The sequence below is a fragment of the Drosophila subpulchrella genome, chromosome 3R (genome assembly GCF_014743375.2).
Source record: "Drosophila subpulchrella strain 33 F10 #4 breed RU33 chromosome 3R, RU_Dsub_v1.1 Primary Assembly, whole genome shotgun sequence".
NCBI lineage: Eukaryota > Metazoa > Arthropoda > Insecta > Diptera > Drosophilidae > Drosophila > Drosophila subpulchrella.
The window spans coordinates 20,000,001-20,012,745 of record NC_050609.1 but is presented as its reverse complement, the minus strand read 5'-3'; the positions used below and the strand labels follow the sequence as shown (position 1 = coordinate 20,012,745).

General features: G+C 43.5%; 1 protein-coding gene across 8 annotated transcripts in view; it reads left to right on the top strand.

Moving 5' to 3' along the window:
- The window catches only part of LOC119560289 (polypyrimidine tract-binding protein 1), a 146,952-nt gene that overhangs the window by 58,986 nt on the left and 75,221 nt on the right, over positions 1-12,745 (top strand). The window contains exons 1-3 of one of the 8 annotated variants that reach the window (XM_037873715.1): positions 911-1,624; positions 2,613-2,754; positions 3,037-5,151. The exons of the other annotated variants lie outside the window; for them this stretch is intronic. Coding sequence (XP_037729643.1) covers positions 5,149-5,151 — 3 coding nt within the window. The 5' untranslated portion in view covers positions 911-1,624; positions 2,613-2,754; positions 3,037-5,148. Of the gene's footprint in view, positions 1-910; positions 1,625-2,612; positions 2,755-3,036; positions 5,152-12,745 lie in introns of those variants that run through there. 8 annotated transcript variants of the gene reach the window in all.

Below are 12,745 nucleotides of genomic sequence, written 5' to 3'. Positions count from 1 at the left end.
ACATTTCCGAAGCAGGTGTAACAATTATTATTTTCTCGTTGATTTTGCTGCCGACGTCGTTTTGGCTTTTTTTGCTGCTATCGTAGCTGTCTGCCTCTCGCTCGCACCCTCGGCGCTTTCGCTTGCACCTCTGGCTTTTGGGTGGCGCACACGCATGGCGCATGCATTTGCTGTCTCACGTGGGAGTGCTCGTGTGTGTGCGTGTGTCCTGCCCGTGTGTGTGTGTGCCAGTAATGTTACTGCAACAATTGCGATTACAAGAGCAACAACCAAAAATAAGGGGAGCCTGGGAGGCATCCTTCGGGTAGTTGGCCACGAGTTGTCCCCTCCAGTTCCGATCCTCGAAAGTCTTATACGGATTGGTTTGTGTTTCATAAAATTGAAGTATACATTTTGTGGAAATATAAGAGATCATTGTGCCCCGCTGAAAATAATGACTTGATAATTGCGCACCTGAAAAAATTCACTGAGAGGAAGAAATACAATAAATCCACCAGCAGGTAGCAGACCAACGGATGAGAGCGCGAGAGAACGGCCGAACAGGAGAAGGCCCAAAAGGTGTGCTACTGATGACTCGTTTTCCTATCGCATTTTTTCGGAGTCGTCGCTGCCAAGAGGAGAAATGCTGCCCACGACGACCGATTCCCGCAGCGTTTCGTGGCTGCTCGTCTCGGCCGCGTTCGTTCTTTGAGCCCGAGTCCGGTTCTTGGGCCCACTGTTGCTTTATTTTGGTTAACACGCGTCGCCGCTCTGCCGCTGCCTCTGCCAGCGCAGCAGCAACAGATTCAATCCCAGCAGCGACTGCGACTGCGGCAGAGGCAGAGGCATCGGCGTCCGACTCCGAAACAAAAAGGTATATTACCTTAGAATGCCAGTCGTTCTTACTTCAGTCTTCGTACAGTCTTTGCTTTAACCCGTTCCAACTCTGTCCGCCGCTCAGCTCGTTGGCTCTCTATAGGAATCGAATCGAATCACCTAGTATAACAGCAGCAGTAGCATCGTATCATCGTACCATCGTATCACCGTATCATCGGGTCGGTAGCCCGTCTGTTCCCTGGTTCCGTTCAGTTCAGCTCAGCCATCACCGAAAGTTGGCGTCGCAGTCGCAGTTGCCGTCGCCGTCAGCGCCCAAAACCAACCACCGCCACACACCTCCGCAACGCCAGCGACATCCTCTCCACCACCGCTTGTAGCAACATCAGCAGCAGCAGCAGGAGCCAGAACGCCAGAGCCCCAGAACACTCTCTCACACACTCTCCACTCACTCACGAATTTCAATATCCAAATCAAAGTCGGGTTCAAATCGAAAACAGCCGCAACAGCAGCAACAACGCCTCGCAAGCAGCACGCGGATAATGATAAAAAGAAAATAACACGCGCAGTTCGCATCCAGTGCCCGACTTGAACAGATCACATCAGTCCAGATCCAGATCCAGATCCAGTCCCCGAGAATATTATAATCGAAGCTTCACAATCACAAATTGAAAAGTAAAATCGAATCGACTTCCGGCTTCGTGGTGTTTTCACTTTTTGCGCGTGTGAATCAAATTAAAAGTCCCAACCAAAAACTCGACTCTAATTTTCATTTCCCAGTGTCTCTATCGCACCTTGCGCTCTCTAAAATGTAAGAAAAGAAATCAAAAACAGCAAGAACACAACAAAAAAAAGAATATTTTGTGCTCACAAAAGTAATAATAATTTTACAATAAGCGAAGACCGAGTAAAGCGAGGGCCGAGTTGCTGGCAAAAGTTCGTTGCTCGAGAGCCGCTCTCCAGTTCTTGGTCGACGATATTCCTATAGGCCTTGGCAACAACAAGTTCTGAGCCATCATCAGTCTTCGCGTCTCTCGCTCCTGTTCTCGGCGTTTAAGCCTCACATAGGCGAAGAAATTTCAGAGCCGGCAAAACCAAGAGCCTCGCCAACAAAGAAACACGTTTTGTGTTTGCGGGCCACAAAAAAAAAAAATAATATAAACGAAAATAAAGGAAAAACAACACGAAACGAGAACCGAAAAAGAAAGACGAAAAAACAAAATAGCAGGCAAAAACGCAGACGTAGTCTTCCTCAGCTAACTCCGATTCGAGTCGACTTCTGGCCATAAAACCTTATGGCCCGCGTTCCAATAGGCCGCACACAGACAGCCAGCATAGACGTAGACTCTTGGCCACTTGTCGCTGCCGCTGTTGGCGTACTAAGTACGCATCCAAATAATTCCCGTAGTTTATTTTTATTGTTGTAATTACACGTCGGCGGAGTGCGAGGGAGACGGCCTCGGCCCACGCGGCGTTTCACGGGCTTGAACTCTCTTCTTGCTTCTTACCTGTTTTTGCAGCGGGCCAAAGTGTGACTCAACAACAAGAACAACAGCGGCACAACAAACCGGTAAAGCTAAAGAAATTTCGTGCGTGTTAATCAGAATCTGGGAAGAGAGAAACACAGGGGCTTTCGCTCGGCTCTCGGGCCCAAAACGTGTTTTTTCACAACTCACAAAAAGAATAATAAAGAATGTCTCGCAAAAATGTTAAATTACTTACACACTTGAAGCGCACAAGAGAGCACAAAATATTCGAAATCGCGAAATATTCCATGATTTTTTTTGCCTTTGTTCCAGAGCCATAATTACAAGATCCGCAACAACAGCAATAAAACCTAACAAAAATATTGATTGAAAATAAAATCAAGAGAATCCACCACAACAAATAAAAACTTCACTTCTCATCCAACTTCAACGACTCTGACTCGACACTTAATTGGTAATAAGAGCAATTTTTATTAAATATTCATGCCCATTGTGTCTCGTTTTGTTGTTTCTTATTTTGTGCAAAGCTATTATTCGTTTTTTAATTGATATTCACTTCATATGGTTTATTTTCTCGATTTTTTGGAGCTTCACGTTTGGCTTTGAATTGGCAAGATAATATGCGAAAGTAAAAATTCAAAATTTGATTCCATTTATTTATTTGAATTTGATTTTATTTCCCCACCATTTACCTCACAAGAAAATAATCACACGAATTCTGTCATCTCTTGACCAGCATTCAGAAACCGACATAGAAATGCCTGACAAGTCCCAGCATATATGAAATAAATCCAGAGCTAAAAGCAACAAAACTCCAAACGAACTCCCTGGTATTTTTCTAAGCCCCAACCGATCCCCATCCGAAATCCGCCCCGCCCAAAAACCCATCAGCCATCAAAGCACTACCGAGCAGAATCCACTAAAAATCAAATCTGAAGAAAACAAAATAATATCAAATTAAAATCATACAGAAAGGCACAAAACAAGAAACAGGCAAAAAGTGGTGAATTGTTGCTAAATCAAAAGAATTTCAGTCGGTACAGAACAGTATTTTAAATTATATATACGAACTAAGTGTAATCAAAGTTTTGCAAAAGATATTTACAAAAATCAAGATCCTGTTGAGACATACACGAGAGAATTGTGAATTTTATAGAAATTTATATATCAATATATATCTATATATTTGTATGTTCGGTTGTTAATTTTGAGCGTAATTTAAAGGGGCATTTGAACGCTGATAAGTGGTGGGGGAAATCAATTAAAAAAGGTGACCACAAAGGGCAAATTAGCAAGAACAAGAAATAATAAAGGTGATAGGCAGGAAGGTTGAAGAAAACGACGACAGAGAAGCGAGAGAATGCAAAGGTTGTTAAATTGAAAATTAAGTATAAATATTTACAAGGAGAGAAATAAACCCGTTAAATAGAAACATATCAGCATCAAAGTACGGCAAGCAAACAATTAGAAGGCAAGCGAAAGAGGCCGCGGAAGATGAGAAAAATTAAACAGAAGTAGAAGGAATAGTTGTATAAATATTGATGCTACTAAACAATCAAACCAACCCCAGATTACCCTGCAAATAAAGCAAAGTAGCCAATTTTGAATAGCTAAATCTCTGTCTTTGCACACTGACGAAATATCGGTTGTAGGAAGGCGTAGGCAAAGTCAATTTGTAATTCGTAAGCAAGCAACGTCAATCAGAGACCCACTCAATCTCAATCACTCTCAATCGACATTTTAATGTAACCACAGCCAGATTTTCCTAGCTTTGTCTCTAGCATACAGTAAGGGGTTAACGTTTTTAAGGGAATAGGGTTAAAGTGGGATCGCCGGGTCTAATCAATGCCTCGATCGACAAGAAATCGCGTTTTGACAATCACACGAAATTAGCGTATTTCATATACACATCAGATATATCGCCTTCGCGCGTAATATAGGATTTATATACATCTTCTCTACAGCATATATTTATAAAAAACTTTTGCTAGCCTTGGCACTTTACAGGTCTTAAATCGAACCTCTATTCTATGACAATCTCTAAGACAACCACTCTCCTCTAGAAAACTTCGAGGCTTAAGAACAATTATAGCGGTCTATACAATCTACAATCATCTTGCAATCAATCAGAACTTTAAACAATCTTCAAACGGTTTTCAAATCTCTAAACACATATTTATACACATCTAAGCTATTAGTCAGACACAGTAGTGATATATTAGCATATTAACATTTTTAAAAAATAGTTTAAAATACGCTCAAAATCAGATAAATCGTAGTAGTCGTAAAACTAAACTTGTTAGCTGTTTTCTTGTCCATCGACTAAGTGTAGCAACAATTTGCGTAAAGCTTTACGTCACACAATTGGCATAGCTGACATCGAAAACTTATTCAATTGGCATTATAGTATATCAGTAAGCAGAGCTCATATATTCACCAAAAAACACGCAAATCAACAAACCCTGTGCAATTTCCCCATCAACCAAACCCGTCAAGAAAATACCAAAAAAACCGAAAGTCTTACACTCAAAACGCGCCAAACAGTAAAAACTCTCGAGAAACAACCAAGTGCTAAAAACAGAAGCGGAGGAAATTTTAATCAACATTTGTTGCCAATAAAACTGTCATCATTGCCGCGTTAACAGAAACCACGGCGTCAGCAGCGATTGCAGCGCTCAGTATCAGCAGCAGCTCTCAAGCGTCGCTAGCCGCCAACGCCCCCGTCACGCCCACACCCATCACGCCCACACCGCCGCCCACTTCGTCAGTGGCAGGAGCAGCAGCAACGGTAAAGAGCGAGATCGTTGCATCCGATTCGGCCGAGTCCTCCCCTATACAAGATTTAATAATGGTAAGCGCCGCCCAGAATCCGATCCTAATCAAATTACCGAATCCGCACTCGAAAGCAAAAAAGCGAAAAATTAGAACCGCTAAATTAACACCCGAAAAATAAGAAAACGAATCCTATATCGGACTCAAGAACTCTGTATGTCTTGATCGATGAATATGCCATGACTACTTATTAACTAAAGATATATAAGAAACTTGTACAGTTTACTATGCAAAAGCCAACTATATTCCTAAACATATTTTTTGGTTACCTCTTTCTGCCATAATAAATCTATACAGCTAACCTAATATAACTTAACTGATCTATGAACTATGTATTGGGCAATTTCAAAAGTTTTTAATGTCAATTAGGGAGATTGTATTTGTCTTTATTTCTAAGTTGTACATACTTTAGGGTTTATATATATTTTATTTTAAGTTGATTGATTGCTTCGGTTTGGGAACTAGATTTACTTTTAATGATAATTTTTCACCATCTCTGCGGTCGTGTATATAGTTTATTTTAAGATTGTGTTACCAACCCAGCCATTGACATTAAAATCTAATTAAACGAAGCTGATGCTCGACTCATGATTTGGCCACAAAAACTTTCACGTCTTCTTCACTAAAGCTGTTCTTCCAAGTGGCCAATATGTGAGCGGGCCTAGATCTGTTGAAATTGTCCAAATCTTTGTGCTATTGCTTCCGTCTCTGTCTCTGTTACTGTCTCTGTATCGGTCATTCTCTGCCTCTCTATGGTTCCAATTGTAGATTCTACTATCCACTATCCACTAGTAGCGCTCGCTAAAAACTCTCACTGCTCTATCTCTCTCACCTGAATTCTTAATCTATATCTCAGCCCTCGAATAACTTCCTGTAGCCCAACCTATTTCTCCAGCCCCTGAAACACAGTTTATAATTTCAAACGGATGATGTCGGAAGGGTCCAGTCCACTCCACGACACACACACTTTTGAGTTTGTTGCGATTTGTTTTGTATTTTATTTAAGAGAAAAACAGAAAATCCAATTCAAAAACCAAACTGAAACCAAATCAAAACCCTCGCCAAAAACCAAATACAACAAATAATCTGAACCCACCACGCACAGCAAATGCAATTGTTGCACGCACCGCCGTCCACGCATCCGCATCCACATCCACATCAGCATCCGCAGCACTCGGCAGCATCAGCCGCCGCCTATCAGGCCATGCAGGTGCACCAGCAGCAGCAGCAGCATCAGCAGCAACAACAACACCAGGCGGCCGTCTTTCACCACCAGGTTGCGACCATTGCCGCCCAGCAGCAGCAACAACAGCAGCAACAGGCGCAAGTGCAGCATCAGCAACAACTGCAGCAGCAGTTCCACTACCAGGCCCAGGCTCAAGCCCAAGCGCAGGCCATGCTGCAGACGTACATGCAACTGCAGGTGAACAGTGCAGTGGGTGTGGCCACCGCCCCTGCCACGCCCACCAAGCCGGTAGCCGCCCAGATTCCGGGCTCGATCGCCGGACCGATTGCGGGTCCGGTCCCCGTATCGGTGCCAACTCAGTTCTTCGCGGCTCCGAGCACTCCGTTGACCATCATTCCGGCGGCGGCGGTCGCCTCGTCGGCCATGTTCGCCACCGCGGCCACGCCCACTTCGGCGGCCACCACTCCGACCAACAATGTAAATAATACAGTTAATCTATCAGCCGTAACTAGAACTACTACTACTACTAAGAAGCAGCCGCCGGCAGCAGCGGATGCAGTCCTGAGCGCCGGGCTGGGAGTGGGTGGTGCGGTTGGGGCAATGGCCTCGCTTCTGGGGCCAGCACCACTGCCGATGATGCCCCACCACCTGCCCCTGGCCAGCGTTCTGGGCTGCAGCAGCGCCAGCAGCGGCTGCAGTTCTGCATCTTCTGATTGTTCTATGCCATCGCCAACTTCACTACACTTATCTTCTCCTAAAAAGGTTTGTGTGTTCACTAAAAACGCTATAAAACAAGTCTCTCCTCAGATCTCTTTGAGTTTTCCTTCAGTCATTTTCCTGTCGAGAAGTAGATATTAACTTTCTTTCCCACTAACTCCCTTTCTCTCTTGCTTTGCCTGTTGTTTTGGTAACTCTACAGCTTGGATATGCACTGTAATCTCCGAATTTTTCATCACTCACCACTGTAGCTAACATAGCATTTTCTCATTCGTTGTCGTGCTCCTAGTTGTTGTCGTTGTTTCGTAGACGTATTTGCGATTTTAATTGTTAATTTGATTACCAATCAATTATTTAGTACTAAGACCATTAAGTTAGCTGTAAGTGAATATACAACATCAAAGTCCCATTTTACAATTACTGATTCACATAATTGCGTAATGTCTTACTCTACAATCTGACATTTGCACATTTGTACACTAGGAAAAATGTAATTCCTCTTAGATATGGTTTCTCTCAATATTTATTTTGTACAATTAATTTATTATTTTTAAGTATTCTAAATCTATATATCCGGGTTATTCAAATCGCATTCACCAAAAAATCATATTTATTACTAAAACATTTAATGAATGCGGAATGAGGCATAATTAAATGCCAATTAAATTATATTATATTGTGAATATAGCACACTGGTCCTTTTTTCCTTGGCCAGCCTTTTCAGCCCTTTTTATTGGGCCACGTCTTCCGAAGGGTCACTTTTTGGGTTGTGTGAGTCAATTGCGCGTAATAAAATAATGTGCAACCGCTCGCCCAGCTGACCAGCATACAAATGAGCTTCCGATCGGGTTTCTATATCCGACCGAATTTATTGACTCAATCTCAACTTTGTTGGAAGTTGGTAAATTTCGATGAAGGTAAAGAGTGGGTTTGCGAAAAAGAAAAGGAGGTAGAGCCAAAGTTGTTGGTTGGCTGAATTTATTATTTTATCAGTCATAACTATCGGGTTGCAGGCGAGCATTAACCGCAATTGTTTGGCCAGCACTTACGCTTTGTCCTGGCCAACTGTTCCGGTTCGCCTCCACCTCCACCACCACCTCTGCTTCTTGCCGTGGTTAGCGCCTTTCCGCCTCCTTTTTCCCCCATTCGGCCACATGTCGCCCATATTGATTAGTTGGCGTTGAAACTGTCGCTGCAATTTGTTGGCGCAAACTGCAGCGCGAAAGGCAAAAAGTTGTACCTCCTCGTCACTCACTTCTGGTAATAGAACGGCCGGCACTGACCCTCTTGCTCCTCTTTCAGTTGTATTTCCCCAGCCGTGGCCGCGAGTCAAACAAACGTGGCCTGTGCTGTGGGCCCAGTGTGCCAGTGCTCGGTGTTCAGTACCGAGTATCGCCCCTTGTATCCTGTGTCCTTTGTGTTAGGTGTCCAAGTGTCCGAGTGTCGGCTGTCCATAGTGCGTATGTGTGCTCCGTTTGTTATTCTAACGGCCGAGCTGGCAGAACGGACGACCAACGTCTGCCACATTTATTATCGATTTACCGTGGCCAGCAACTCCTTGCTTTGCTGCTGCAATTACCCCCCGACCCTCATTAATGTTTAAACTGTACTTAAATGACTCTATTATGTGCCTTCCCCTTTTCGCAACCCTGTACACGTTAAATTATCTGTAATTGATTTTGTTTAACATACGCCCCACAATACCTGACACCCCCGCCCTTATCCATTAGCCGATTTAAATGTTGATTTTAGTCTTTCGCTTATTTTTCGTGCGATTTTCCATCTGGCCGTCATTAAATGCACTCAGTCGTACATGAAAATATTTTGTGATTAAATAGTTTTCGCATCGATCCCCTCTGCATTGCTGTGTGTAATTATTATTGTTATGTGGCAACAAATTCCACAGTTTTGTTTTTAGTAATTCCCGCAAAAACGAAATACAGCATTATTTAAATTCATTTGTATTTATATGGCTCAACAAGCCGCTTTTCCACTTTTCCCACCTGTGCTGCTCGTTGTGGCAAATATTTTTGTCAACAGCGATCTGCGTAAGCAAATAGCAATGAAACTGAGGAGCAGGAAAACAACCCCTAGGTGCTTAAAAAGACCGCGAACAAATCCAGCAAACCGCACGATAAATGAAGATATTGACAATGAAACATGAAAGATTCCGCTGCGAGGACAAATAGAAAATTTTTCAAATTAGGCAGTGCGCTTGGGGATTTGGATAAACATCATGTTAGGCGGCAGCAACTTCGCGGGGAAAGCGCCCGTAAGTGTCACGACCTCATCAGCGAACTCGCTTTGAAGTGTCGAAGTCAGTCAGCCTGCACTTCTAATAATAATCCGCAGAACTGCCGGCCCTCGGCTAACTTACAAACGCACAAATAAACTTTTTAAATTTAAAAATTCATCAAACTTTCAAGCCGGGCCGACAAGTCAAACAAACTAGATGAGCACTGGGAGGGGTCAGTATGCAAGACAAAATAAACAACAAAATAATAAAAAAAGTATATATATGAGGAAAAAAATTACATTAATCCGTAATCGAAAAACTTGACTCGAACACGGTGGAAAAGTTTTCGCTGTGCGTTGAAATTTATAACATTTTTTATAATAAGCGATTTACAAGCGCGCTGCATATAAAGTGTTTTCCAACTACAAAATTTCAATTATTTCCCTGTTTTGGGGTTCGTCCGGCAATAAAACAATTTGAAATTTAAATGCACCAGAGACAAAGTTCTTTTTCCCCAAAAAATGATGTCAAGAAGTGGGACAAGCAATATGTTGCCCAAAATAAGTGAGGGCAAGCAGAAAGGAATTGCTTCGTGCTAGCATCAAATTGAGATGAGAAAATAAAATTCAATAAACTCTTGTTAAGCACGCAGCGTTACAGGAGGAGGACAGCAGGAAGGGGACAGCAGCTGCGTGCCCCGAAACAGGACAACGTTTTAAATATTGACAGCTACAAAAGGGAGTCCTTTTTCCGCCCTCCCCAACCCTGGTCTTGGTGTCCCTGATGACGAGGCTGCCGAGTAAATAGATAAATCAACCCCAGAGACATGTACACCAAGCATTTTTGCATTGATCAAAGCTGGGGCCGGCTCAGCAGGGGGCAAGGGGGGTGGGAGTAGGGCGAAGGGCGAAGGACGAAGGACGGGACACGATGCCTAAGCATTGTTATGATTTATCCGGCCCTCAATCGATTTTCGTAGCACACTTTTTGGGGCTGACAAAATCTCATCTCTCATGGATGAGAACTCCTACAATTGCGCTAATCAGAGTGGCTGCGACACATGCCTAGATTCGATTGAGTACGGTGGACTATCAAAAGAGCAAATAGGTACCAGTGAAGTAAATGTTTTTGGGCTACATTAAGGTCCATTAGCGCCAAACATTCTCGAGGAGTGCCAAACCTAAGAGAAAAATGTAAACCAAGTCTCTTGTAACCAGTTTACTCGCTGGCTGCTTCACTGTACCTTGGGCTGTCGTTGCGATTTGCCTGTCGCTGACAAACAAATTAAAAAGTTATGACTAAAAACGTTTCGGGCTCGGCAATGAAATGAAATTTGTTCGCTCGGACAACGCTCAGTGTTCAGTGCTCAGTGCTCAGCTATGCCGCTGGCTAAATTTAAATTGCTTTTGTTGCGCTTTTGTAGTTGTCTAGTTGCTGCTGCCGCCGCTCCTGTTTCTGCTCCTAGTCTCGCTCCTCCGGCAGCTGATGATGATGATTTTCCTTTTTGTGAGCGCAAGTTTTCTTTGTTGTTTGCACAAATAGTTTTTGTCGCCCGCACAGCCATAAAAAATGCCAGATTTTCTTTTGAATGGCGTCGCGGCGCGTGAAAAAAGATCTTGAATAAAAATAGGAAAAATGTGTGTAGCTGCGAATTAAGTTTGCAGTTAAACGGCCACGGCTAAGCGCATTAAGAGAAAAGTTTTTGCATCCGATGGTGCTCCCTGCTTTCCCTTTATTTCGGGACGAACTTTTCCGAAATCATTAAAAGCTTAAATGCGGCGACCAGGAGCATGAATATGAATATGAATATTGAATGTGCGACGGAATGAGTGACTGACGGAGACCATTAAAAGCAAGCGCACCCTTCAACCCCCAGCCAACTTGCGGGGTTGTAACTTTGGCTTTTACGAGCGCAAAATGTTTGCCCTCCAGTGCACTAATCCACCGAGCACACGAGCTCACTGGCACACCAGCAAACTACCAAACTAGCAAACTAGCAGACTGGCAGGAGCATGTGAGCGGAGGCCAAAACCCGGGACCAACTCGGGCACTCACTCAAACTAGGAGCGACAAACTAACTTATTAATATGCAATGCACACTTTGTTGCTGTATTAATTGCAATATTAAATTTCCACTAATACTCGCTTAGCAGGGTCAGGCCAGGACTCGCCTTTCACCCACACTGAGAAAATAAGTATATACCTCTCGGATTAGGTATACTTTTAAACGGATTTAGACTTTAGCTCGGTGTGTTAAACATTTATGTGCTACGACTGTGCCATCTATAATTTAAGTCACTTTTTTCAGTGTCCGCTCAACTTGTTCTGCTTGAAAAGTTTCGCCGCAACTTTTAGCGGAGTAAAGTGAGTTGAAAACACCTAGAACCGAGTAATTATTACATGTTTACGTGCGCCAGGATCACGTATCCCTATTCCTTTCGCCGTACCCACCCCGCCATTCCTATTCCTGTCCCGCTCCTGTTTCCTGGCTAGGATGTGCGATGTGTGGGATGGCTTCATTCGGCATGCGGCACGGGTGCGCTGAAAAGCGATACTAATGATAAGTTCTGCTTGCCAGGAGTCCGTCAGCGAAATGAACTCAATTTGCTACGTTTTACATTACCAAAGCCGCGAACGGACATCATTTCCATACGCGCACGTACGGCGCAGACGGAGGTGGTGGGAATTTTCGTGCTCGGTTGCCCGCAGCTTGATGTATGCGGCTGGGGAAATTCTGCGTCTGGCAGCTGGAAATTGCACTGCAACGCACCCCAGAAAACCAAAAACGAACAAACGGGTGCCGCGGAAAAAGTAGCAGCGAAATATATAAATGTTTAAGAGGTGCAGCAGGCAGGCAGGTAGAACCACCGGCATCGATGCCAGACATAATGTTGGCTCAAGTTTGCAGTTAACTAAATTTACACACTCGCAATCTGGGCGAGTGCAACTGATTTCATTAACTATAGTTGGGCAAACAAGCCCACAAAGTCCCGCTCTTCTCCTTTCTGGTGGTTGGAAAATTAATTTGTTGAAAATAAGTTGAGGGCAAAGTTTTTCGTGTTTGCATAGCACACTTTCATGTGCGCACTGCTCGGGGCTGATTAATAACCACAGACGTTGTCTATCCGGCCCTTGTCTAATTATTATTATAGCGCAGAAATGTGTGTCAGACCAAAGTTGAGTTGGTAAATTTTAGTGTCCTGAATTATGCATCAACTTAAGCCAGCCCCTTCCCATTCGAGAGATCGTAACCCTTAATATTTTATAACACTGATTTTGACTGCGACAGCCCATAAGCACATGCTAATGACTAATTTGTGGTCCTCGGGCTAACGAAGTCTGGCTTGAACTTGATTAAATGCAGTTCTGGCGAACAATTGTCACCTTTTGTCAACATCAACATCAAATTTTCCGCTAGTTTTATGTGCATAAATTCAAATGCCAGACATCAGGACGGAGCCCGGCCAGAAGGCA